Genomic DNA, 27916 nt, shown 5'->3' on the forward strand with positions numbered 1-27916 from the left:
GGAGAAGCGCGTTCACGCGTGCTGCACGCAGTGCAGTGTGGAACATCTAGGCAACGTGGTCTGGTGCTCTGCAGGGCAGCGTGCGCGCTTGTGCTTGGCCGGCCGCGGCCTTGCGGGCTTGGGGGGCCGCACATCGGGTCTTTTTCCGTCGGGATAAGAGCTCGCGGCGGGTCGCGCAGCGCCCGGACCCGGCCTAACCATGCTGGTGCTGTTTGAAACGTCCGTCGGCTACGCCATCTTTAAGGTAGAGGGGAGAGTGAGCCGTTGGAGGGGGAAGGCGGGTGTTGGGCCGGCGGGAGGAGGAAAGACTCCCGGAGAGGGTGACCCTGCTCAGGGTAGCAGGGGTGCCTTGTATGCTCCCTGCTCTGGAAGGAAGGGCCAGGCTTTGGGCGCGGGAGGCGCGTGTTCCGGCGAGCACGTGGCCTCGCTCTGTGGGGTGCAGGGTTCTGGGTGAGAGGGTTTGGCCCGGTTGGAGAGAGGTGAACAGAAGCCATGTTAGAGTTTTAGAGGTTATGAAGGAGTTGGGGCTTTATCCCGAGTGTTTCGAAGAATGGCTGAGAAGTTCCCACGAGAGGAATAGATTCCCTGTGCTGTCTGGCCGGATTGCAGGGCTGCAGGCAAGGGAGCCAGGGTGGTTTTGCATCAAAGCAGACAAGATAAAGATGCTTTGATTGAGGTTGATAGGAAGATGGTCTTCGGGAGAATTTTAAAGGTAGAACTGACGGGATTGGCTGATGGGTTGAGCGAGGTTTTGGTGTCAGTAAGTGGGTGCGCGATGATAGGGAAGGGAAACAGGTGGTTGAGTTTTTTTGGGGGGGCGGGGGAGCTGAAGAGTTAGGGGTTGGCTGCAGGAAGCTTCTGATGTTTATTATACGTGGAAGTGCAACCGTCATTTCAAATTTGAAGCCGACCTAGGGGAGAAATCTGGGTTGATGATGATCAAGTTGAGATTAGGGTGTTTTAGTTAGTAGGTAAAGTTTGAAGTTAAGGCTTCATCAGCATAGAAATTATTGAGCAGTGAGTGGGGCGTTCGTATCTTGGGAGGCTATTGAAATGTTAGGAAGAACGAGGTCAATTGAGGCCACTCTCCTGAGCTCCACTTCCAGGAGCTTGTTCTATAGAAATGCAACGTGTGTGTATGCAACAACGTTTTCTGAAGGATAAGGAAAGTTTAGCAATAACGTAAATATTTATCAATAAAAGCATAAATGGTGGTATATTCATACACAGCAATTCCAGGTTGTTAAAACCTAAGCTTACATCCACGGTATGCTAAGTGTGCGGAATGCACAAATAAAATGTCACCCAGTCAAAAAGTCTTAAAGAATATATCCCTAAATGTCAATAACTGATTCTTAGATTTAAAGTGCCCTTTTTTTTTCTTTGCATTTTAAATTTTCCAATGTCAGGATGTGTCTTACAATTGATGGCATCTTAGTTTTAGAGAAATCCATAATACTTCATGTTAAGATGATTAGCAGTGAATAACAAAATGTATTCTATAGAAAGCAGTTAATTGATCATATAGGATATGCATGGTTTATGTTGATAGATGCTACAAAATTGCCTTAAGAAATCCTCTTAGTTTCACTTAAATCAAGAGTGAATACAAGTTATTTCTCTACACCCTGACCAGTACTCTATGGTAAGTTAACTGCTCAAGTACAAGATAGGGTAGGATCATTCTTAAGATGCTTTTCCCCCCCTATTTAATTTAACATCCTTGACTTTAGGATGTCTTACAGTTGACAGCAGGTCAGTTTAATTGGCAGTATAAAATAATGGCATATTAAAAGTATTCTAAAGAAAGTATGAATACGATAGGCTTTTTGAAGGAGTTAAGGTGTCCTTAAAAATAGAAAGTTTTCAGCAAAGACCTTCCCCCCACCACCACTAGATCTGGATTCCATCCAGTTATTAAATGTGCTACTTGAGCTACTAATTTGAAAATTTTATACTGGGTAAGAAAACTGGTTCATTATTTCAGAGGAAAAAAGTAACTTACACCATCCTCATTTTACATGTGCAGTTGTACTTGAAGTATGTAGGTGTATATGGGTGCCTAAGCTGTGCTTTTATTTATTTATCTATCGTTAATCCTCACCCAAGGATATTTTTTCCATTGATTTTTAGAGAGTGTGGAAGGGAGGGAGGGAGACAGAAGCAGTGATTGATATTGGGGGTGGGGGTGGTATGTGCCCTTTACTGGAATCTAACTCAGGACCCTTCAGTCTGAGGGCCGACGCTCTAACAACTGAGCAACTGGCTAGGGCTAAGCTGTGCTATTTTTAAGAATTATTTAAATATTTATTACAGGTTTTGAATGAGAAGAAACTTCAAGAGGTTGATAGTTTGTGGAAAGAATTTGAAACTCCAGAGAAAGCAAATAAAATGTAAGTCACCTTGAAAATAAGAATGCAGCATTTCACATTTGTAGGGGTTCTTTTTACATACCCCTCCCCTCCGTTCACATAATTGTTATTTTCATAACTTTTAAAATGTATTTCAGGAATGATACTGGTATGAGCCTAATTATTAGATTTCCTTATTTGGGGCATAAGCTATCTCTACTAGTTTTTATTAGTTTCAGACTAGATTGGGCAGCAACACAAAAGTACTTTTTCGTAAGTTCTTTCAAAGCATGAACTGATTGTGAATTAAGTATAAATTTCTGTTAAAAGTAGTATTTGTCAAAAAGCATGGATTTAACTTTTAGTTTCTCTAAGTTAGTGTTATTCCAGTGTTTTTTAACTTAATTTGAAGTTTATTCATTCTTTATGACTTCTACTTCCTAGCTCCCACTGGAGTAATAACTAGGTAGGACATCCTGGAAAGGTATACCTGAGTTCCCCAGGGTCTCTGGAGTAGAAAATAGAGAGTAATGTTGATGCCAGCTTAAGGAATGAGTGGTAAAGAGAGCTGGCTTTTCCTCGAGGTAGTCATGATGGCTTTCACCATCTGTGAATCACCTTTTGAAATAACCCATTTAGTGGATGTGGTCCTAGGAAGGACCTGACTAATGTCTTGATACATGTGGATTTCGGTTATGTCATTTCATAATTCACCTGCTAGTGCTAATAAAAACTCACAAGAATAGAGAAAAACTATTAAACCTTGCTAAAGATAAAGAGTGAACCCAAAGAAATGTCATGCTAAATAGTTCAGTGGTTCTCAACCTTCTAGCCCTTTAAATACAGTTCCTCATGTTGTGACCCAACCATAAAATTATTTTCGTTGCTACTTCATAATTGTAATGTTGCTACTGTTATGAATCATAATGTAAATATCTGAGATGCAGGGTGTTCTTAGGCGACCCCTGTGAAAGGGTTGTTTGACCGCCAAAGGGGTCACGACCCACAGGTTGAAAACCGCTGAAATAGAGAAACAAATACATAGTTCTAGCATTTGTAGTGGCAAAAACCCAAAATTTGAAACAATGCTCATTGATACTGTAATTGTTGAATAAATTTTTGTATATCTATAGATCTCTTACAAATCTAGAGAGTGGCGCATGATATACTGAGAAAACTGTACTTCAAATTTTGTATAATGTGATCCCATTTTTGCCATGTTCTTGTGCATCTATATATTTATTTATGCAAATACAGAGAGGTATGAGCAAATGCCACTGCAGAAGGGTGCAAATAGGGGTGAGTGAGGTAGGACAGATGAAATTACTACTTTTTCCGTAAATCTTTGTATTGTTGGGTGTGTATTTAAGGGGCCAACAGGGTGTTTCTGACCAGGTAAGAAAAGCTTGCGTAAGATAATATTTTAGACACAATAGAAGACTGATTCATTCCCATTCATATTCTCTCTCTCTCTTTCTCTCTCTGTATTTCTCCCTCCCTGCCTCCCTAAAATATATTTTTATTGATTTCAGAGAGGAAGGGCGAGGAGGAGAGAGAGATAGAAACATCAATGATGAGAATCATTTATTGGCAGGACCCTTCTGTCCCCAGACTGATGCTCTGTCCACTGAGCCAAACTGGCTAGGGCTAATTTTCTCTTTTTAAAGGGATATATGCTTTAATTGGCTGGGTTAACTTGATTCATTGTTGTCAATGATGTATTCTTGTTGGAACTGAATCTAAGTGATCTCACTCAAATATTCGTCACTACCACTGAGACAACAATGGATTAAATGTATTTGTTTCCATATGAAATGATGTTACTCTGCACATAAGTGTGGGAGAAAGAAGGGAGTAAAATTAAAATAAGGTTGACAGGAATCAGGTCTGACAATAAGCTGTTGTTTAATGGTATTTATACTGGAATGACAAATTAGTGTCATAAGATTCCTGGCCTAAGACGGACTCGCATGCCTTTTCTTAGGCATCTGAGTCTAGCTTTAAGCAACAGAGGTGATGTTGAAGCCTTAGCATCTTTCCTGTGGTTTAGATGTGGTAGCCAACCTCTTTGCTGTTGATTCCTTCAAAGCCTACAACCTTCTCTCTAATAGTCCAAACATTACTATTACTAGCCTAACATTTAGAGGAACCGGTCATTTTGTGAAGAATATCTAACTTTGCACCCTGGTACCCTTTGGCAGGAACGTTTCTTTTATCAGTGCATGCTTTGGAAACAGTCCGACACCCTTTCCTGAATATGTGGCTTTTACAGAAATCAGTGTGCCTGCATGACATTTTTTTCTTTCTTCTAGAGTTAAGCTAAAACATTTTGAGAAATTTCAGGATACAGCAGAAGCATTAGCAGGTAAAGTCAAGGCTAGCTTTTTTGTTTTTAATCTTGGCAATTTGTTATCATTAAAAAATTGTTTGCTTCAGTTGCCTGAGTTAACCTTATTCAATGTTGTCAATGATGCATTCTTTTCAGAACTGAATTTAAGTGATCTAACTAATTCGTCACTACCACTGAGACAACATTGAGTTAGCTTTTTTCACCATAGGGCTGGTTTCCCCCCCATGTGATGAGAGCTGAGAAGTGGTTAAATTGATCTCCCTGTGGAAACCAACAGCATAATGCTAAAGCACAATTCAGTAAAAGCTGTTCTACAAGGGACCAAGGTAATGTGGTCAAGCACACAGCTCTGATCATTCTGCTACAATGATAACGTTGAGAATAGCCAGCATTCCCAGTTGAAATAATAAAACAGCTCTCCAAGGATAACATTTTTAGTTTGAAAAAGCACAACATTATTAAAAGTTTTAGGGAAACTAATACCTTTAGGTTTGTGTTTGTTTATTATGAAACTACAGAGAGGCATAAGAGCTGTTACTTAAGGAGGCATGATTTTTTATGCTTTAGAAGAATGGATGGCTCATCCTTCAATTAGCCGTTCTGATAGGACAACAGACATATGTTAATAGGGTTTATTAACTTGACGTGGCTTCAGTAAGCAATTGGTTTTATACGTTGTTTTTTTAATATTAGGGGACACAAGACCAGATATAAAACCCAATCATAAATTTTTCAGTTGCTTACATTCTATATCAAATCAGCCACCTACTTGAAGTATAATTTGAAAATGAAGGGCCATAAGTAAGGATGTGCCTTAATGAATTTGATAGACCCAAATAATTTGTTTCATCAGCCATAGGAGAAGGATACAGTTCTCTTGTGAAACTTAGGAATCCAACTAAATAAATATACTGGATTTTTTAAAAATATATATTTTATTGATTTTTTTACAGAGAGGAAGGGAGAGGGGATAGAGAGAAATATCGATGAGAGAGAAACATCGATCAGCTGCCTCCTGCACGCCCCCTACTGGGGATGTGCCCGCAACCAAGGTACATGCCCTTGACCAGAATTGACCCTGGGACCCTTCAGTCCGAAGGCCGACGCTCCATCCACTGAGCCAAACCGGTCAGGGCAAATATGCTGGATTATTAATGGGCCATTCTAATCTTGGCAGAGGGGTGAGCTGAAGGAAGACCAATGGGCCAATTTTTTAATTTTTAAAAATGGTTCTAGGGCTGCTAAATTGGTAATAAAAGCCTTATAGCGCCATAAAGCACAACTATTATAATTTTTTCCTGGGGAATTTTTTAAATACAGTTCTGTACGTTATAGCTTTAAAATTAAATATGGGTAAATGCACTCGGATGCATTAGTCACATAGTAGAGTTGTAAAGAGCTGCAAGCCCTGATTCTGAGTGGCCTCTCTTACCTTATTTTGTATATAACCTCTTTAATCTTTTTGGGACATTTCTGACCAATCCTTATTAAATAAACTATTAAATGGATAGGTCCAACCTCTACCCAAACATGAAGCAAGTTTTTACTATAGCTATATATTGATCACATAGAGTTTGTCAGATTTTGTATTCATCGTTCCAAAATCTTGAAACAAACCTGTGAAGTAGGTAATACCACTATTTTTCAGATGATAAAACTGAGGCTTCAGAAGAAGCACATTTCCCTACCAGGTTTTTGGTATTTCTTAAAATATTGTAAGATATATAGTGAAAATTCCATACGAGGTGAGAGCCCCCTGACCCTCCCCTTAATCTAAGTTCCATGAAGGCAGAGACTGTTGTTTGCTCTCAAACCTCTAGATTCTAGCACATAAATATTTTGGGGTAAATGAATGAAAGTAGAAAGCTCTATCAGGAATCTGGCCACAGAAACCTCTACAATGCCTTTTCCCATCTGTTTTACCAGAAATTTTAACATTGCCTTATTACTAAGAACAGAGTTCTTCCTGAGAATTAAACTTCCCACTGCCTGTTACAAGGCAGTTTTGATGTGACAACGAAAATTCAGTGGTTGCAGATGTCAGACTATGCGTTAACACTCCATATTGTAAGAAAGCATCTGATGAGTTGTAATGTCAATTTATATTGGTCCCAGACGTTCAGATATGACTTTTGCGTGAAAAGGTTTGTTTTTACGCTTGGTCAAATTTTTAACATAAAAGATAAGTCTTCCAAATAGTCACAGTAAAATATGGGCCAACCTATATTTGGACAAAGTGAGAACTACTAGGAGATACTAAACAGTGGCCAGTGGAGAAGATAAGTAGAGGGAAGACTCAGCAGCCCCTTTCCCTGTCACCATCTATATGTCATCTTTTTATTTATTTTTTTAATATATTTTATTGATTTTTTACAGAGAGGAAGGGAGAGGGATAGAGAGTTAGAAACATCGATGAGAGAGAAACATCGATCAGCTGCCTCCTGCACACCCTACTGGGTATGTGCCCGCACCCAAGGTACATGCCCTTGACCGGAATCGAACCTGGGACCCTTGAGTCCGCAGGCCGACGCTCTATCCACTGAGCCAAACTGGTTAGGGCTATATGTCATCTTTTTAAAGTGCATATGAACAGTAATGAATTTTTTATAAAGGGGGAGATCAATGTAAATGTTAGCATAGATCTAGAGTAGAGAGTTTTAAAGTATATGTCCCCTAATTTTTCCCCATTGACCCTTTCTAGTCTGCCCCCCCTAGAAGTTTTTAATTATGTAAGGAAAGAATTCAACTCTTATTAGAAAGGTAAATTATTAAGGATTCAATATTGTACAAAATGTAAAAGGTTAGATCCCCCCAAAATAGGTTGAATCTTAGCTTTTTAGGGTGTAGAGGGCTGTGTGGTAGCCAAATGTTCTTGTCTTCACCTTTAATATTCCCAGGTAACAAATGAAATTGACGTGTAATTCAAATGAATGGAGATATTGTCAGGAGGAAAGAGCAAGTATCTGGATGACTAAATGCTTGGCCTTAGAAATTATAACAAACTTCCTTCCCGCCAGGCATACTTTAAATTCAACTAAAACTCAGACAGATATCAAAAGAGGTGTTAGTTCATGTGGGTCCAGACAATCTAAGTGTAGGTCTAAGAAAGGTGAGAGTTATAAAAGTAACAGATTTAAAGCTTAACGAAATGAAAGCTGTCCCAAAATTGAACAGGCTGCCTTTGTAATAACTTTTCCATCGTTGGAGGTTTATAAGCCTGATGAAACCTGTGGATTGTGAATTAGCAAAGGTTAGGCCCCACTTCGATATGCTTACGTAGCAGCAGAACCTTCCGTTTAACTCCTGGTTCTGGAGCAGAAATGAGGGTGGCAAGATCAGATGATGTTGTGAATGTGTAACTTGTAAAACATGTTTATCATTTAATTGTAGAAATCATGTTAAATTTAGCCCTTTTGAAAGGGAGTGTATATTTTGTTTTATTTTTTAAATTTAAATAAGATCTTAAGCTCTTACAGTTAAAAATTTGAGCATTAACTCTTTTGTTTTTCTTTTTCCTGAAAAGCATTCACAGCCCTGATGGAGGGCAAAATCAACAAGCAACTGAAAAAAGTTTTGAAGAAAATAGTAAAAGAAGCCCACGAACCCCTGGCTGTAGCTGATGCTAAACTAGGAGGGGTCATAAAGGTAAAGTTACGATTTTCTGTCGTGCTTCTAATCAGAACTCACCATACAGCATCTTGACTTCAAAGCTTGGCCTTTGTAATGAGTTGTTCGTCATAAGTTCTCATACTTTATCTTTTTTCCCTAGGCTACATCATTGATTTCAATATGATTATCAGAGCTAAGCATGTATGTTCATTGTAGGATATTCACATACACCAAAAAAAGATTTTTTAAAAAAAAATAGCTTTAATCCTGCCACCTAGAGATCATCTGTTAACCATTTGTGTATATTCTGCCATATTTTAGTTTAGGCACGTCCGTCCCCGGTCGTCCCCCCCCCCCCAACGTTAATGGAGTCATGACATTGCTTTTTTAGTGTATGTGTTTGTTAGAAAACTCTAGTAGGGGGTAGAGTTGCTAGCAGTTAAACATAAAGTGAGAGTGGGAGGAAAGGCTGAAAAAGTAGGCTCCCAAAAATGGAAAGCAGAACCATTTGATAGCCAGTTGTGATAGTTTGATCTTTGAAATTATTTTATGTTGTAGATCTTCTAGGTAGGAAAGTTAGAAACTTGAGTGTTTTTAAAGCCAGGATTATGAATTTAAGAGATTTGTGTAAATAGGTTATTTCTAATATGATCAGGTCATGAAGTTTGCTGTGATGGTGTCCGTCTCTACCTTCATTCTTAGTTTATTTTTTTCTGTTAAAAACATTAACTGTTAGCTCTAGCTGGTTTGGCTCTGTGGATAGAGCATTGGCTGCAGACAGAAGGGTCCTGGGGTCGATTTCAGTCAAGGGCAATTGCCCGGATTGCAGGCTCAATTCCTAGTTAGGGGTTGTGCAGAAGGCAGCCTATCAATGATTCTCTCTAGTCATTAATGTTTCTATCTCTTCCTTTCTGAAATCAATAAAAATTTATTTAATATAAATATTTTTAAAATAATTTTAAAAACACTAACTTTTAGCATAAGTATGTAAACAGACACGCAGAACGGCAAATTGCTTAATGGTGGGATTATGGGTAACTTAATTTTTTCTTTTCAGTTTCTCCATTTAAAAAATTACACTGAATATTACTCATATGCGTTCTAAGTATTTGTTTCTTAAACATGATGCAGTATATACAATTTTGTATGTTTGTATTTGGTGGACTAGAGTTGTAGATTTGTATGACCGAGTTAGCAAATACACTTAATATGACAAAATGAAGGTATGGAAAACAAAATTTATTATCCTGTTTTAAGAGGTGTGTAAATACTTAAACTGTATTGTGAAGGTTTTTGTATGTGTGTACACATACATATTAACATGTATATATTTGGAGATCAGACAAGTTCAGGGTGGTATGGCCCAAAATGCTGGTGTTGGTTAGCACACGTATGTGTGTATTTGGCAGTACTTAAGGGATGCTAACATTTATCTGTAGGAAAAGGGCTTAAGGCTCAAATTTTTGTTTTTTATTTACTTGTCCTAGAGCGCTATTGATTAAAATCTGTGTATGTTACCTTTATAATTTTTTTAATTACTCTTATAATTTTTAAAAGAAGATAAATAAATAAGTAAGATAAATAATAAGTAAGGTAGTAAAAGATTCCTCACACCAATAAAGCACAGAAGTAGGTTAAACTGTATTTAACTTTTTATAATTTTTATTTATTTATTTATTTAACACAAATGTTTCTCGTTTTTATAGGAAAAGCTGAATCTCAGTTGCATCCATAGTCCTGTTGTTAATGAACTTATGAGAGGAATTCGTTCACAGATGGATGGATTAATACCTGGGGTAGAGCCACGTGAAATGGCAGCTATGTGTCTTGGGTTGGCCCACAGGTGAGATTTACTGGAAAACAAAGTTGGCTTTTATTTAATAAACAATTATATAGTACTGTTCTAAGCACATTCTACGATTCTCATAATAATCAGTAGTAGATCCCAAAGTCAGTACTGGCTGGTATCTTGATTTGAACCCAGACATTCTGGCTTTATTGCCTGAACTCTAAACCTCACCGTAGGCCTTTACCTCTCTGGTGTTGGATTCCACAACTCTTGGACTTACACTCCCCCCACCCCCCGCCACACAAAAAAACACACTTCTTATCTCTGCTGAATCATATGCTACTCCTCCATCTATTTATCATCTCCCAAACTTTTCTCATCTGCTATGGTCTCTTTGTTTTTTGTGTGTTAATCTCTGTTGCTTGTTTTACTCTTTTTTTGTTGTTGTTGTTGTAGAGGAGATGGATAGAGAGATAGGAACATCGGTAAGAGACAATCATTGATCAGCTGCCTCCTGCACACCGCACACTGGGGATCGAGCCAGCAATCCGGGCATGTGCCCTGACCGGGAATCAAACCATAACCTCCTGGTTCATACGTCGATGTTCAACCACTGAGCCATGCTGGTGACCTATCATATTTAACTAGAGTCCATTAGAACAGGAATTTATGCTATGCTGCAGTAATGTGTTCCTGAAAAGCTAGGCATTCTGTAAAGTTGCATTAAAATAACAGGGTTTGTGAAGAAAAATAAGATTAAGGGCAGACTACTCAAAACTTAGGCAACCTTGTGAACAGAGCACTGTCAAAAACAATAGCCCTGAAAATATTAACAGTAAAACTGACATTAAATTTATACTAAAAGAATAATATGGTACACAAAAGTCTATACCTTTGAACAAAAAATATTGAGCATAGATTGATGGAGGGTTAAAGCTCTGCTGACTTATAGAGGTAAGTAAAATGCACAAAAGTCAGAAAGAACTTGGTAATAAACAATTCTAGGAGAGAACAAATAGCTACACTGGGTCAAGTCAAGCTTGTCATTAACTTGGCATTGTGTGCAACAATGGTTCTCAATCACATATCCCTTAGAGCAGTGGTCGCCAACCTTTCAGACCTCTGGTCCGCGGACCACCTGTTGGCGATCACTGCCTTAGAGGACATTGGGCAATGTGTAGAGACATACTTCGTTGTTACAACTTCAGATGGGGTCTGCTATTAATATATAATAGGTAGCCATGGCCGGGGGTGGGGATGGGGTTTGCACAATAGTTAGAGCATCAGTCTGCGCACCAGAGGGTCTTGCGTGTGATTCCTAGTCAAGAGCATGTACCTGGATTGCATGTTCATTCCCGGCGGGGAGACAGGAGGGGCAAACAGTTGATGTGTCTCACATCAATGTTTCTCTTTCTCCCTTCCTCCCTTCTCCCCTCCCTTCCATTCTCTGAAGAATCAGTGGGGAAAATATCCTTACTCCTCAGGTGAGGATTGTTAAAGATAGTAATGCTATATAATGGGTAGAGTCCAAGGGTATTGCTAAACATCCTACAATGAACAGAATAGCTTCCCTACACAAAGACTATCGGGCCTATGAGGTTAATAGTGCCAAGATTAAGAAATCTTTAAATACAGTACTAGAGGCCCAGGATTATTCCTCCATAGCTTTCTGTTTTCAGGTGTTACCATGCTGCATTTTTTCCCCTTGCCTACTGGTATAAGACATTAATATGCTATTAAAAGCCCTAACTGGTTTGGCTCAGTGGATCGAGCGTTGGGCTGCAGACTGAAGAGTCCCAGGTTCGATTCTGGTCAAGGGCATGTACCTTGGTTGCAGGCACATCCCCAGTAGGGTGTGTGCAGGAGGCAGCTGATCGATGTTTTTCTCTCATTGATGTTTCAGATTCTCTATCCCTCTCCCTTCCTCTCTGTAAAAAAATCAATAAAATATATTTTTAAGAAAGTGCTGTAAAAATAATCTGAATCAATATGACTTGTACTATACAGCATTATTCTAGTTGTCATTCGTAAATGAATGTTACAGAACTATAGGTTATAGCAGGACAGATGTATTATTTTCTTCTGAAATGTGTGTTTTCTGGTCTTGGAACTGATTTTTCCATGTAGAAAAAGTAAAACTAAAACTAGCTCTAAGGGAGGGATTTGGATTTTACAAGTTTTTAAGATGTTAATTAAATGCTTTTTATAGATGCTATCTTAATAATTTATCTTCCTTCTCCCCAGCTTGTCCCGGTATAGATTGAAATTTAGTGCTGATAAAGTGGACACAATGATTGTCCAGGCAATTTGTAAGTATAGTAAATGTGAGGTCTACTCTGTTCTGCATGGGTTTTTTTTCCTACTATTAAAACTGTACCTTTTATAATTCTGTTGAGAAAGAGTAACTGGAAATCTTTCTTTTAAATATGTTTTCTTTTAAATTGATTTTAGAGGGGAGAGGAGAGGAAAAAACATTGATTGGCTGCTTCCCACATGTACCCCGATCAGGGATTGAGCTCACAACCTGGACATGTGCCCTGACTGGGAATCAAACCAGTGACCTCTTGGTGCTGGGGCGGACACTCAACCAACTAAGTCCCACTGGCCAGGGCATAACTAAAACTCTTAATAAGAAATTGGAGCCCCAGCTGGTTTGGCTCAGTGGATAGAGCATCGGCCTGTGGACTGAAGGGTCCTGGGTTCGATTCTGGTCAAGGGCACATGCCAGGGTTGTGGGCTCGATCCTCAGTGGAGGGCGTGCAGGAGGCAACCGATCAATGATTCTCTCTCATCATGATGTTTCCGCCTCTCTCGCCCTCTCCCTTCCTCTCTGAAATCAATAACAATATATTTTTTAAAAATTGGAAAATGCAGAATAGAAAAAGGAAAAACTACCCATAATTTAGACTAGTTGGAAATATGTGAATGACGTTATTAGTGTAAACCAATTCATTTGTTTTCCATGAAAAATGCTAGAACTATATGGGAACTGTATTGTGCTATGTTTTGCTATTTTCACTTGGTTTTATAATAGGTCATTCCATATTAAGTGATTTTTTTGAAATACCAGTTTTAATTTTTCAATTTTAAAAAGTCCTTTAAACAGCAATTGCATTTCTGGGTATATACCCAAAAGAATTTAAAGCAGGTACTCAAACAGATACTTATACACCCCTGTTTATACAGCATTATTTACAATAGCCAAAAGATGGGAATAAACCGTAAGCCCGTTAACACATCTGTTATGTTATGTTAACAAACATAATGGTATATACACACCATGAAATAAGCATTCTTAAAAAGGAATGAAGTTCTAGTATATGCTATCTACAACAGAGATGAATTTTGAAAACATGCTAAGTGAAATAAGCCACACAAAAAAAACCTTGTGTGGTTCCTAGAATAGGCAAATACATAGAGACAATAGAACAGATTACCAGGGCCTGGGGGAAGGTGCGGGTGGAGAGTTCATTAATAGGTACAGAGATTTAGTTTGGGATGGTGAAAGAGTTCTCTAGTGGTTGCACAACATTGTGAATGTACTTGATGCCACTGAAATGTACATTTGAAAATGGTTAAGTGATAAATTTTATGTGTATTTAGCACAATTTTTAAAATCCTTTTAAATTCCTATTTCCTTTTGTTTTTTATTTTAATCTGCTGCAGCCTTGTTGGATGATTTGGATAAAGAACTAAACAACTACATTATGCGGTGTAGAGAATGGTATGGCTGGCATTTCCCTGAATTAGGAAAAATTATTTCGGATAATTTGACATACTGCAAGTGTTTGCAGAAAGTTGGTGAGTTAACTTTATGCTTTAAGGCATTGAAAAAGATGAGTTACAATTTTTTTTTCTTAACAATCTTCCCAGAGTTTTTTACAACTAAAATTATGTTTTAGGTGTGTAGCCATATTAATATCTGTTAGATTTCAAAAACAAATTTAATATATTTTACTGATTTTGTTACAGAGAGGAAGGGAGAGGGATAGAGAGCTAGAAACATCGATGAGAGAGAAACATCGATCAGCTGCCTCCTGCACACCCCCTACTGGGGATGTGCCCGCAACCAAGGTGCATGTCCTTGACCGGAATCCAACCTGGGACCCATGAGTCCGCAGGCCAATGCTCCATCCACTGAGCCAAACTGGTTAGGGCTTAACTTTTATTTTTAAGGCCTGTGCAACAATGTGGATCTCTAATTTTTCTTTAAAAGCTGCTTCTGGTGAATATGTCTCATAATGAATTTGCCATTAATAGGGGCAACTATAGACTGGTGATATCCATAATTAATATTAAACATGATATTGCTATCTGTATTATTAGTGTTATAGTCTATATCAATTATATCAATAATATAGTAATAGTAGTAGAAGATGCTGAATTTTTTTTAAAATATATTTTATTGATTTTTTACAGAGAGGAAGGGAGAGAGATAGAGAGTTAGAAACATCGATGAGCGAGAAACATCGATCAGCTGCCTCCTGCCCATCTCCTACTGGGGATGTGCCCGCAACCCAGGTACATGCCCTTGACCGGAATCGAACCCGGGACCCTTCAGTCCGCAGGCCGACGCTCTATCCGCTGAGCCAAACCGGCTTCAGCGAAGATGCTGAATATTAATAAATGAGTTACTTGGCTCAATATATTGTCCCAAGAATTTATGGCCCTAGCTTCTATATAACCTTAACTACAGATTGTCTGTCACAATGTTAGTTCTATTGAAGGGGATATTTTGGGCTTTGTGTTGGTGGGTTTTTCTTGTTTTCTTATTTCTTTTATTTGTTTGTTTCTTGAGGGAGGTGATGGGGAGAGATTTTACTCTCTAAAATTAAACCTTTACATAAGGAAAATTACTAGGTCAAATTTGTTTGCTTTTTGTTTTTGTTTAGGCACCTTTTGCATTGGCTTATCTCTACCCTTTTTTGGACTGTTTGGTGGTTTTTGTATAATTTATTCAAAAGTGATTCTCCCTCATCCCCTGCAAACATTCCATAGGTGATAGAAAGAATTACGCTTCGGCCCAACTTTCTGAATTACTGCCAGAGGAAGTTGAAGCAGAAGTGAAAGCAGCTGCAGAGATATCTATGGGAACAGAGGTTTCAGAAGAAGATATTTGCAACATTCTGCATCTCTGCACTCAGGTAAACTGCACATAGAGAAACTAGTTGTGGTGATACCAGCACTGTAATAATAATTTTCTGATGGCAATGATGATTTTTAAACTTATTGTTCACCTGATAAATAAATATGAGGGTGTTCAGTCACTACCTCATCTGATGCCATCTTGATTTATATACTTGAAGGGGGAAGTATATACTAAAATGAAATTAAGAGTGCTGTCCTGGCCATTGTGACTCGGTTGGAGTGTTGTCCCGTACACTGAAAGGTTGCGGGTTCGATTTCCAGCTGCAGTCTCGGATGTATGCTGAGGGCAACTGATTGATGTTTCTCTCTCACATGTGTGTTTCCCTCTTGCTTTCCCTTCCCTTCTCTCTAAAAAATCAATGAACATGTCCCCAGGTGAGGATTTTTTTTTTAATATATATTTTATTGATTTTTTACAGAGAGGAAGGGAAAGGGATAGAGAGTTAGAAACATCGATGAGAGAGAAACATGGATCAGCTGCTTCCTGCACACCCCCTACTGGGGATGTGCCCGCAACCAAGGTACATGCTCTTGACTGGAATCGAACCTGGGACCTTTCAGTCCGCAGGCCAACGCTCTATCCACTGAGCAAACTGGTTAGAGCGAGGATTTTTTTTTTTTTTAAGTACTAATTTATTTGTGTTTTTGCATTGTCAGAATAATGATTATTAATTCATTAAGAGGGCAGAGAAGGATAGCTTGAGTTACTTTAACTTTTATGTCTATAGCCTGTAGTGATTTTTCCCCCCTTTCCTTTGGAAATAGCTGTACAAGAATCAGAGGGTGACACAAATATCTAATCCTTGGAGGTTTTTAAAAATAACAGTAATAATTGGCCAACAGTTTACATATATATGTTATTATTATTGAATTTCAGAGAGGAAGGGAGAGGGGAGAGATAGAAACATCAATGATAAGTGAGAATCATTGATCAGCTACCTTCTGCATGCCCTTTACTGGGGATGAACCCCGCAAATTGGGCATGTGCCCTTGACCAGAATCGAATCCGGGACACTTCAGTCCGCAGACCGACGCTCTATCCACTGAGCCAAACCACCTAGAGCTTGGCTAGCATTTTCAGTTTATTAAGTTGTTTACATAAGTTATATAATAAAAATCTTCACAGCAGCCCTTTTATAGGAAACAGGTATGCAATGACTAGTTCTATGATAGATATAAGACTCTGAGGTTTTATACATGTAAATTTTAAATTGTACTCTGAATCATTTATGAGTTAATCATTTTGTTCCTTATACTAGGTGATTGAAATCTCAGAATATAGAACACAGCTCTATGAATACCTACAAAATCGAATGATGGCCATTGCACCCAATGTCACAGTCATGGTTGGAGAATTAGTTGGAGCACGGCTCATTGCTCATGCAGGTGATGATTTTAATATAATTTGTAATATGGATATTGAGTATTTTTCTAGCTAGGGGTTTTTTGTTTTTTTTAATCTTTAAACTACAGTTATTAAAGAAATTAAATAATAAATAGAGCTAGGTAATATGTGGGTGAGGGCTAAGGACCAGTGTTCGATGATGATTTTTACTTGTATGCCTGATTTCCTTTGGGATAATGAAGGCATCTTTAGTCACTACCTCTTCTGAGACACTTGTCCATTGTCAGAAGTTTTGCTGTTAATTAGAATAATCAGATGAACAGGAGGATGCAATCAGTTAACATTTTATAATAAAAAGTCATCAACTATGGTTACCAGGGGGGGCTCGTAAGCTGGGTGAAAAAGATGAAAGAATTAAGAGGTACAAATTGGTAGTTACAAGATAGTCCCAAGAAAGTAAAAGAGCATAGGGAATGTAGTCAATAATACTGTAACTATGTATGGTGCCAGGTTGGTACTTAAATATCCGGTGAACATTTTGTAAAGTATATGATTGTCTAACTATTTGTGTAATGCATGTGATTGTTGTACATCCGAAAGTAATACAAAATAATACTGAAGGTCAACTTTTTTTTTTTTTTTTTTTTTTGAGAGTTTTCAATAATAATTTTTATTTCTTAAAGTATTACAAAGAGTATTACATATGTCTCCTTTTTCCCCCCCATGACATTCCCCCGGCCCCTACCCCCCGCCCCCCCCCCCGTGTCTTGTGTCCATTGGTTAATCTTATATGCATGCATATAAGTCCTTCAGTTGGTCTCTTAATCCCCCCCCAACCCTCCCCAGGCTCCCCATTGTAGTTTAACATTCTGTTCAATGTTGCTCTGCTTCTGTATCTACCCCTGTTCATCAGTCCATACTGGTCCCCTTTATTTGTCCCAACCTCACTGGAGTAGTCTCAACCTCACCAGGGCCGTCTGAGCCTCACCAGGGCCGTTTCAACCTCACCTGGGTCGTCCCTACCTCACAGGGGCCGTTTCAACCTGACCGGGGTCGTCCCTACCACACCAGGGCCGTTTCAACCTGACTGGGGTTGTCGCTACCACACCGGGGCCGTTTCAACCTGACCGGGGCTGTCCCTACCATACCGGGGCCGTTACGACCTGACCAAGGTTGTCCCTACCTCACGGGGGCCGTTTCAACCTCACCGGGGTTGTCCCAACCACACCGGGGCCGTTTCGACCTGACTGGGGTCGTCCCTACCTCACGGGGGCTGTTTCAACCTCACCGGGGTCGTCCCTACCACACGGGGGCCGTCTGAAGGTCAACTTTAATTGGAAAATAAAATTACCGGCCACCCTGGCTCAATTGGTTGAACATCAATAGTCCTGTATAACTCCTAGTAAAACTCCCTGTCAGGGTATATACCTGGGTATCGGGTTGAATCCCTGGTTGGGGCACATTCAGAAGGCAATCAATTGATGTTTATCATTCTCTCCCTCCCTCCTCCTAAGCATGTTCTCAGGTAAGGATTATAGAAAGAAAATTTGAAAACTGATTGGATCAAAATTTAAATACTTTTGAGAAATCACAGCAGGTGATGATGGTACAGTCCTGCCCTACTGTATGAAAGGAATACAGTCTGAGAAACTGGTCATTGTTAGGCCATTTCAACATTGTACGAACATCATAGAGTGCACTTACACAGACCTAGATTGTGTAGCCTCCTACACTATATGGTGTACTGCTGTCATATATGTGGTCTATTGTTGACGGAAATGTCAGACTATATAAGCCTTGATCAAGAATGTGTTTCACAATTGAATATGCTGTTGTATATTTTAATATATTTGACATGCAAAAACATTTTAAATGAGGAACTTATAATAAAACCCATGTGTATATGGTGGTATCGTAAAGATGAGTGCTTCAAAAACTATGTAAATGAATACTTTTAAATATAGTAAGGTGTTGGTTCATTATTTTATATTGGAGATGTAATAATCCATCACAGATCTTAATATGTCACCTACAGCAAAGTGTTTAAACTAGAATAGATACTTCATTGGTTAAATATGTCATCAAATATCCTCAGTTGTAAGGATAGAATCATTTGGGATGGTTTTGTTGTCTGCACCCAAAATTTCATAGGTTTATCTAAATTTTAGCAGATCTAACAAAGCAGCAACTTTTCATACCCAGTTTGGGTACTTATAAGCATATCTCCTCATCCATATCTTAACCAGTGGTAAATAAAAGTGTTTGGAGTTTATCACATGGTTCTATAAGGTGTCCTAATAAGTTTCCATTTACTTTTATGGGATTGTTGTGTGTTTTCTTCATATCTGAAGTATATTTGATATTCAAAATCTCAAAAACAGAGACTAGATTGAGGGTTGTCTGTAAATACGTATGTTTCTATTTATACTAGAGGCCTGGTGCACAAAAATCATGCACTCGGGGTCGTCCCTCAGCTGAGATTGCTAGAGGGTGCAGGCCGGGCCGAGGGACCCCACTGGGGCATGATCAAGGCCCCGGGAGGGACTGTGGGAGAACTCCAGGGTGTTTCCGGCCCATTTCGCTCAGTTTCTATCACCTGGACCCCAGCAGCCAAGCTCACCTACAGGTTGGAGCAGCTGCCCCCCTGGTGGTGAGTCATAGTGAGCGGTTGAGGAGCCTTAGCATATCATTAGCATATTATGCTTTGATTGAATGAATGACCAGACACTTAGCATATTAGGCTTTTATTGTATAGGATCTTGTGGTATGCTAATGGAATGCAAAATAATAAAACCCTTTCTCAGGCAAATATGTAAAAATTGAACAAGCTCAATCTTCAGTTTGTCACAGACATTCATATACTTTTGCTTGTGATGCTAATGGAAGAATCACAAGTGCTGAGGCATCAGGGTTTTTAGGAAATTCTAGACTTAGAAAATTTTCGTATTACATCAGATTATTATTCTGGTGGGTGTAATACCAGACTGTAGGTTCTGTGTTTAATGCATGGGACTTTGAAATAATTAAAAAGTGATTGTAGCTACTTCTTTTCTCTTGAAGGTTCTCTTTTGAATTTGGCCAAACATGCAGCTTCCACAGTTCAGATTCTTGGAGCAGAAAAGGCACTCTTCAGAGCTCTAAAGTCTAGACGGGATACCCCTAAGTATGGTCTCATTTATCACGCTTCACTCGTAGGCCAGACAAGTCCCAAACACAAGGGAAAGGTGAGTTAGAGTTTTCCTGAGGTAGACTTTCTCTTTTTTTTTCCCCAAACAACTCATTTTTCCTCATACTCTATAGTATGCAATAAATCTTTCTAGTCTCATTAAATAGAGAATGGTGAATTCTTTACATTTAAAAAATGCACTCTGGCCTGACTGGTTTGGCTCAATGGATAGAGCGTCGGCCTGGGGACTCAAGGGTCCCAGGTTTGATTCCGGTCAAGGGCTTGTACCTTAGTTGCAGGCACATACCCAATAGGGAGTGTGCAGGAGGCAGCTGATCAATGTTTCTCTCTCATCGATGTTTCTAACTCTATCCCTCTCCCTTTCTCTCTGTAAGAAATCAATAAAATATATATATTTTTTAAAAATGTACTCTGTATATTGAAAGAACAGGTTTAAAGAAAGTACTTTTGGTCCTGTTAAAGCCATCTTATTTCCTGTGTCAGTATTTTCATAGGAATCACCCATTGGTAAGGGGTACATCAAAAGTGTTCACAGTGGCAGGAAACCAACTTAGCATCAATTTTATAACTTTGCGAATTATAAAAAAGAAAAGCCCTGTGCAGTGATGTGTCTATTTTGTAGGGCAAATATTTTAAAAGAAACTAAAATTTTATAACATTCAGAGCAAAGTGTTAGCAATAAAGAGTTTGGTAAAATAAAATGTTAATTAGCTTGAAAAGGGGACTGCACTTTTTCTGATTGTCCTCATGTAGAATTAATATCAGTGAGTAGAAACCAAAGGAGGGCATTAGCAGAATAGTTTGAACTGGTTTTAGACACAACTACTAAAGATCTTTTTATCCACCAAAACGATGGTGGTTAATATTGCAGCAAAGATTTAAATATAAGATAGGTGGCTTGAGTTGTATGATTCAAAATGCTTTTGTAATTCCTGGTTTAAAGAAAATCCTAGCATGAATATTTCTAACTTCAAGTTCTCTATTTAGATTTCTCGAATGTTGGCAGCCAAAACGGTTTTGGCTATCCGGTATGATGCTTTTGGTGAAGATTCCAGTTCTGCGATGGGAGTTGAGAACAGAGCCAAATTAGAGGCCAGGTTGAGGGCCATTGAAGATAGAGGGGTAAGAAACACACCCTGCCTATTGCAGAAGTGTTACCTGTTAAAAGTTAATCAACTATGAGGAGCTTATATACTTAATTCACCTGCTAAACAGTTTTGTTTTTGTTTAATCTTTATTCTTAAAGTATTACATATGTCCCCCCTTTTCCCCCATTGACCCCTTTAAACAGTATTGTGATACATTTCAGTATTCTTTGTGTCTACTTTTGACAATTTCCCTTATATTTAATAAGAATTGATGTATAAGAGTATATACTATAAGATCTTACCTTAGAAAATAATTTTTCTTTTCTTAGATAAGGAAAATAAGTGGGACAGGAAAGGCATTAGCAAAAGCAGAAAAATATGAACATAAAAGGTGAGTACATGTGGGGGAGATGGAGGACAGTTCCTGTTTATTTAAATGTTAATTGTTGGCAGCACGTTTTTATTGTTATTGTTATTATTAACTGAAGCACCTCAATGCCATCCCCCCTTTTTTTTTTGCCATTTATAGTTTTTCATAATTCAGTCCTGTTTTTTAATCAAATACACACATTTATATTGTTGTAATAAGTACATATTGAATATTTATTTGGCTTTTTTAATATTTACCCTACTCATTTCCAAATATTGATAGTAAATATTTGGCATTCATAGTTCCTGTATAGTATACAATTTATCAAAAAGAAAATTCAGAGTTAAACAACATCTATATTTTTAAAAAGAGACAAAAGAAAAGTCTAAAAATAAAAATGGCTAAGACACATGATTAAGTATTCACACCTAACCGTAAAATTTATAAAGGGTATGTGTGGGGAGAGGTGTTCTGGTTATTATTTGAGGTGATGCTTAATACTGACGGGGTTGTGATGATGGAAGTAGAATGAATGCAGGACAGCTTTTCTGAGAAGCAGTTAGATAGTATGCATCAAGAGCCTTAAAAATGTTTCTAGTCATTAACCCATAAATTCTACTTTTAGGAATCTTGTAATTCTTTAAGAATTTTAATAAATGGGTGTGGAAAGCAATATACAGTATATCACAGTTATAAGTATTTAAATATACACATTCAGAAAAATGGTTTTATTCTGGAAAGAAACCTTATGTATTCAGTATGGACATTAATATGTGTGTGTGTGTGTGTGTGTGTGTGTGTGTTTGTGTGTGTTTTAATGTGTTTATTTAATTTAGAGAAGGAAGGGAGAGGGATGGAGAGATAGAAACATCAATGAGAGAAACATCCTGCACGCCCCCTACTGGGGATCAAGCCTGCAATCTGGGCATGTGCCCTGACTAGGAATAGAACCAGTGACCTCTTGGTTCACAGGTTACTACTCAACCACTGAGCCACACTGGCTAGGCATTAATGTTTTCTTTTATAGTTTGTAAATTTTCCAAATTTCTCAGTTGACAAATGTAGATCTTTGTTTTTAAATTACGGTTTTAATTTTTAACCTCTAAAAGTCATTAGCCTACAACTCAAGAAACAGACGATTCTTTAGCTTGTTTTGTATAAATTTTTAATATTCTATGCTTATAACTTTAGACATATGCACTTAAAACACTAATTATGAGATTTATGTCACATTTTAGCACTCCTTGCTTCCGTTTTTTTTTTTTCTTTCTGCTACGTTAGAACCAAAGCAATCGTTGGGTTTTAAGGATTTATGCGTAGATATCCCCCTCTTGTTCCTCTACTTTTGGGGCTCTTGAGATGAGCCTTCTGTATTAAACTTGATTGAGATCATTTGGTTTGGTTTGGTTTTCATTGAATTACTTTATATTGTAAAACCTTAATTGATTCAGTTTTTACTTTCCTGGTATAATGATTTGGTGTAAAGAGATTTTTTTCCCCTATGCTGATTGAAATTTATTTGTTTGTTTGTTAGTTGATCCTCACCCGAGGATATTTTTTTCATTGATTTTTAGAGAAAGTGGAAGGGAGGTGATGGGGGGGGAGATATGGATATGAGAGAGAATGCATCTTGTATGCACCCCGACTGGGGTCAGGGATCGAACCTGCAACCCAGGTACATGCCCTTAACAGGGAATCAAACCCACGATGCTCTAACTACCTCACCGGCCAGGGATAAATATTTTTCTACACTGTAAGTCACTTGATTCAGACTTCATTTAGCTTACCACTTCTCTTGAAGTGTGATTAACCTTCCTGGAAAATATTAAAACACTCTACCTTTTTGGAAACTTAGTTTTCATAAACTGCCCCAAAGCCACTAAACTGAAACAGCATTTTATGCTTATGTGTTATCTAATAGCATTTCTTTTAAACTTCTATAGGATTATTTTAGTTACAGATATTTGTAGAGATTTTCTTAAATTCCTTGATTCTTTCAGTGAAGTGAAGACTTATGATCCTTCTGGTGACTCCACACTGCCAACCTGTTCTAAAAAACGCAAGATAGAACAGGTAGATCAAGAGGATGAAATAATTGAAAAGAAGGCAAAAAAAGCTAAGGTTAAAATTAAAGGTTAGTTTGAATTTTTAAATGTCATTTATACTCTTATTCCTTAAGTACAGACTTCATAAGTCTTGGTAAAATTTGTGCCATTGAACCTTATTGTGAAATCATCCATATTGAAAGTTAGTGTTATTTTAATAAGCCATCGTGTTCTCTGAGAATAGTTAGGACCTTGTAAAATTTATCAGATTTCATAGGGGTTCATTTCTATGAACATGTGGAATTGTTTATTACACTAAGTATATCAAACCAAAACTTTGGTTTCTACCACATGAACTATTTTGAAAATCAGCTTAAAATGGGAAAAAAAATATGTGGTTTCTAAATGAGTTATTTAGATCTTTTTGTTACATGGTTAAATGTAGGATTGAGCCAGCCAGAGGTGTTTTTCTCTCTTACATTGAATGGACTAGAGTGCTAATATACTGTCAGCCTACCATCTTAGTAATGCTATTTAAAGGGGCTCTCCAGCCCTGGCTGGCATAGCTCAGTGGTTAGAACATTAGCCTGATCACCAAAGGATTGGGTTTTGGGGTTTGTTCCCAGTCAGGACTAGTGTGGGAGGCAACCAGTTGATGTGTCTCTCTCAAATAAATGTTTCTTTCTCTACCCCCCCTCCCCCCAACCTTTTTATTCTCTCTGAAAAGCAATGGAAAAAAATACTCTCAGGTGAGGATTAACTAAAAAAATGAAACGTGTTCTCTAGCTAGGCTGGTGTGTTTCAGTGGTTGAGCATTCACCTATAAACCACAAGGTCACGGTTCAGTTCCTGGTCAGGGCACGTGCCAGAGTTGCAGGCTCAATTCCTGGTAGTAGGCATGCAGGAGGCAGCCGATCAACGATTCTCTCTCATCATTGATGTTTCTGTCTCTCGAGTAAGGTAGAGGGAGAGAAAGATAGAAACATCAATGATGAGAGAGAATCGTTGATCGTCTGCCTCCTGCACGCCCACTATGGGGGGGTGGAGGGTGAGCCCGCAACCCCGGCATGTGCCCTTGGACCGTAATTGAACCTGGGACCCTTTAGTCTGCAGGCCAATGCTCTATCCACTGAGCCAAATCAGCTAGGGCTAAAAATAAAAAATAGTCCTGGCCAAGTAGCTCAGTTGATTAGAGCATCATCCCCATACACCAAGGTTGTGGGTTCAATCCCCTGTCAGGGCACATACAGGAATCAACCAATAATGTTTCTCTCTCTCCCTCTCTCCCTTTCTCTCTCTCTCTCTCTTTCTCCTCCCCCCCCCCCCTTTCTCTCTAAAATAAATATATAATATTTAAAAATAAATAAAAATAACAGGTGCTCTCCAGCCTGGCCGTTGTGACTCAGTGGTTGAGCCATAGATCCATGAACCAGGAGGTCATGGTTTGTTTCCAGGTCAGGGCACATGCCTGGATTGTGAGCTTGATCCCCAGTAGGGGGTGTGCAAAATGCAGCCAATTGATGATTCTGACATTGATGTATGTATCTCTCTGAAATCAAAAGGGGGGCGGGGGCTGGTGTGGCTCAGTGGTTGAGTGTTGGCCTATGATCCAGGAGGTCACTGGTTCGATTCCCAGTCAGGGCACATTCCTGGGTTGCAGGCTTAATCCCCAGTGGGGGGCGTGTGGGAGGCAGCCGATCAATGAGTCTCTCATTGATGTTTCTTTCTGCCTCTCTCTCTCTCTGAAATCAATAAAAATATTAAAAAGAAAAAGAAAAAAAGGTCTCCAGTATACTAGGCTGTCTTGCAAGTATCCCTTTTTATTATCTGGACCTATGTTGAGTGCCTACCACATAATCTAGCAAGACAAGCATTAAAGCAATGCCTGATTTAATTTTTGGTTTCTAAATAGCTCAGTGGTCAAAAGTATACTGTGAACAAATGTGGGCTTCTGCCCTAGATGAAGAAAACATTTAACTCCTATGCTTCTATTTTTTTATTGAACAATAAGGAGATCTCTCAATTCATTAGTAGCTTTTGAAAGCACCAAACTCCAGATATGTATCTTCACTTATATACCCAATACGCCTTTCAAACTTAACATTTATGGATCCTTGCCACTTCCACTCTGTTGCTTATCCTTGAATTGTGTTCTCTTATAACCCAATGTATTCTTGCAACAGATCTTCTTGATTCTACTTTGAAAATATGTCCAGAATCTAACCACCTATCATACCTACCACTTCTTAATGTAACAGCCACACTGGCTCTTCTTGTTATTCATTGAACCTGCCATCCACTCCTTTCTTCCAAAATAACCTTAGCATTTGTTCTACCTGGAATATTTCCCTCAAGATTCATTGGGGGATGGAGGGGGCGGCAGGGTGGTGGTGGTTGGTTGGTTTGTTTTTGTTAATCCTCACCCAAAGATTTTGTTTCCCATTGATTTTTTTAGAGGGAGTGGGGGGGGGGGGGGCGCAGAGAGATAGTGAGAGAGACACATCAATTGGTTGCATCTCACAAGACCCCTACTGGGTCTGGGGATCCGATCTGCAACCCAGGCATGTACCCTTGACCAGAAATCAACCTGAGACTTGGATACACAGGCCGACACTCTAACCACTGGACAACACCAACCAGGGCAAGATTCATGCATTATTCATTTCCTTACTTCTGTTAGGTGTTTGCTTAACTTCTGTGTAAATGTCCACATGCATCACCTTCCTCAGTGTTCCTCTTCCTACTTTCTTTCGTTATTTATTTATTTGATCCCCACCCAAGGATATGTTTATTGATTTTAGAGAGAGAAACATCAATCCGTTGCCTTCCACACACACCCCAACCAGAGATCAAACTTGTAACCTTTTTGTTGCTTGGGACAATCAGTGCTCCAACCGAGTCACACCCACTAGGCCCTTCCTGCTTTATTTTTATCCTTTGCACTGATTCTGTGTAAAAAGACTGTCCTGATGATAGCTACTTATTACTGAATCTTCCTTCTAATGTGTTAAGTATTTTACATCCTAGTAGTCCATTGAGATGTGCATTGCTGCACTTTATAGATGAGGAAATTGAGTTGACAGAAGTTAAATGACTCACTCAGGGCCACTGCTCAGGTTGAATTAATGCATGTTTTAACTCCATAGCACAAACTCTTAATCATTTCTGATGTGATTCACTATTTTCCCAAAAACAGTGGATTTGCAGATGAGATGATCTGTCTTAATTCCAATTTCTGTGCATAGCTGCATGATCAAGGGTAATTTACTTATCTCTGAGCTTTGTATCATTTGTAAAGTTAGTGGTATTGCACTAGGTAAGTGTTAATAAACTCTGGATGATTGACCAGAATGACAGGAGGAGACTAAGATTCAAAAGGTTTGGGGGGACTGAGGTCTGATACCATGTTAACTGTTATATCTTTATATTTACCCTACTCAGTTGAAGTAGAAGAGCAAGAAGAAGAAGAGGATGAAGAAGGAGTGCTAGTGGTGGAAGAACAGGAGACATCTGTGAAGAAGAAGAAGAAAAAGGATAAGAAGAAACACATTAAGGAAGAACCGCTTTCTGAGGAAGAACCATGCACCAGCACAGCGGTTCCTGTATGTTTGTTTTTGATTACTAATACTGTAAAAGACTATTTCTCAAAATTAGACTCACTACAAAATGGATTTGCTTTGAGTAAGGGAGAGAATATGATCTACTACAGATAGCTTTCTTAGAGATGATTCTTATATTTTAAAATGTTAATCTCGCTTAAATTTATTTTTAAGAGAAATAGATCTACTTTGCTTTGTATGAGGAAAAATTTATTACCCATACATTTACAACTCTTTCAAAAGCATTCTTGTTGGTTATTTTCAGAGTCCAGAGAAAAAGAAGAAAAAGAAGAAGAAGAAAGGTAATGAGGACTAATGGAAAGGAATCACAGTTGGATCACCTGGATACATCGTGCTTAAGATTCAGTCAAGAGTATGCCAGAGATGCTCCCTAAGATAATCGAGGAGGAACAGAGGTTTAGTGAAACAATGTGGTTACTCATCTATAGCTTTTCAAACCTACTTGTGTCTTGACATCAACTCTGTTAACTTTATTATGTCATTATTTTTAGTCTTTGTAATACAAATAAAAATATTTTCTTGGTATTTTGAGGCAGTTCTGTGATCTCTATTTTAGGTAGAGAACCTTTGGCCCTTCCTATATTTTATTTGGTGTTTGATGGTTACTGTTTTTGATAAGCATATCTGAAAAGTGAGAGCTGTGAATCATTCATTTGAAACAGCCTTTTGTAAGGCAGTGATTAGATGGACCAATTTAAGAATCTCTGTTTCTCTCGTTCTTTTGGACTTTCATTTTTTTCCTTTTCTGCTATCTTTCTGCCTCTGAATTTATTTAAATAAAGCTGGGTTTTGTGTTAAAAATTTTTAAATTAGGTGAGCAAAAATATTTGGCATCTCTTCAGAAAGAAAGAAATCATGTTCCTAATTTTATTTACTTACTTGCAATTCCAAAAGATAAACAAAATAATTCTTTTTCTTTTTAAAAACAAAACTAAACATTTTTATTGATTTCAGAGAGAAAGGGAGAGAGAGATAGAAACACCAATGATGAGAATCATTGATCAGCTGCCTCCT

General features: G+C 38.4%; 1 protein-coding gene and 4 non-coding genes across 6 annotated transcripts; all 5 read left to right on the plus strand.

Moving 5' to 3' along the window:
- On the plus strand, nucleotides 1–27427 carry NOP58 (NOP58 ribonucleoprotein). 2 transcript variants are annotated; one of them, XM_070421873.1, is made up of 15 exons: nucleotides 1–244; nucleotides 2317–2393; nucleotides 4664–4716; nucleotides 8225–8346; nucleotides 10017–10153; nucleotides 12344–12408; nucleotides 13766–13900; nucleotides 15098–15243; nucleotides 16507–16633; nucleotides 19653–19816; nucleotides 20767–20901; nucleotides 21197–21258; nucleotides 23238–23371; nucleotides 26724–26884; nucleotides 27147–27427. In XM_070421873.1, exons 1-15 carry the CDS (start codon nucleotides 200–202, stop codon nucleotides 27195–27197), a joined length of 1614 nt encoding a protein of 537 aa, XP_070277974.1. In that variant the 5' UTR covers nucleotides 1–199; the 3' UTR covers nucleotides 27198–27427. The 2 variants fall into 2 exon arrangements, with proteins under 2 accessions (XP_070277974.1, XP_070277975.1); XM_070421874.1 differs by lacking the exons at nucleotides 1–244; nucleotides 2317–2393 and adding an exon at nucleotides 4910–5027.
- LOC139015906 (small nucleolar RNA SNORD70) lies at nucleotides 4052–4140 on the plus strand. The gene has a single exon (XR_011472554.1). It is a non-coding gene; the product is annotated as a small nucleolar RNA SNORD70 (small nucleolar RNA).
- Nucleotides 4806–4890, plus strand: LOC139015908 (small nucleolar RNA SNORD70). The gene has a single exon (XR_011472556.1). It is a non-coding gene; the product is annotated as a small nucleolar RNA SNORD70 (small nucleolar RNA).
- On the plus strand, nucleotides 15302–15387 carry LOC139015914 (small nucleolar RNA SNORD11B). Its single transcript, XR_011472562.1, has one exon. It is a non-coding gene; the product is annotated as a small nucleolar RNA SNORD11B (small nucleolar RNA).
- Nucleotides 16782–16865, plus strand: LOC139015913 (small nucleolar RNA SNORD11). Its single transcript, XR_011472561.1, has one exon. It is a non-coding gene; the product is annotated as a small nucleolar RNA SNORD11 (small nucleolar RNA).
- Nucleotides 27428–27916: the final 489 nt, after the last annotated feature.

The sequence above is a fragment of the Myotis yumanensis genome, unplaced genomic scaffold, assembly GCF_028538775.1.
Source record: "Myotis yumanensis isolate MYYU_CA2020_CCGP unplaced genomic scaffold, mMyoYum1.0.hap1 SCAF_8, whole genome shotgun sequence".
In the NCBI taxonomy this organism is placed as follows: Eukaryota; Metazoa; Chordata; class Mammalia; order Chiroptera; family Vespertilionidae; genus Myotis; species Myotis yumanensis.

Excerpts from the sequence above, each read along its gene's own strand:
- NOP58 (XM_070421873.1), top strand. The coding sequence starts at position 200 with ATGCTGGTGCTGTTTGAAACGTCCGTCGGCTACGCCATCTTTAAG. Across the intron at positions 13,901-15,097 it reads CAAGTGTTTGCAGAAAGTTG|GTGATAGAAAGAATTACGCT; the intron begins GTGAGTTAACTT and ends AACATTCCATAG. Across the intron at positions 19,817-20,766 it reads GTCCCAAACACAAGGGAAAG|ATTTCTCGAATGTTGGCAGC; the intron begins GTGAGTTAGAGT and ends TTCTCTATTTAG.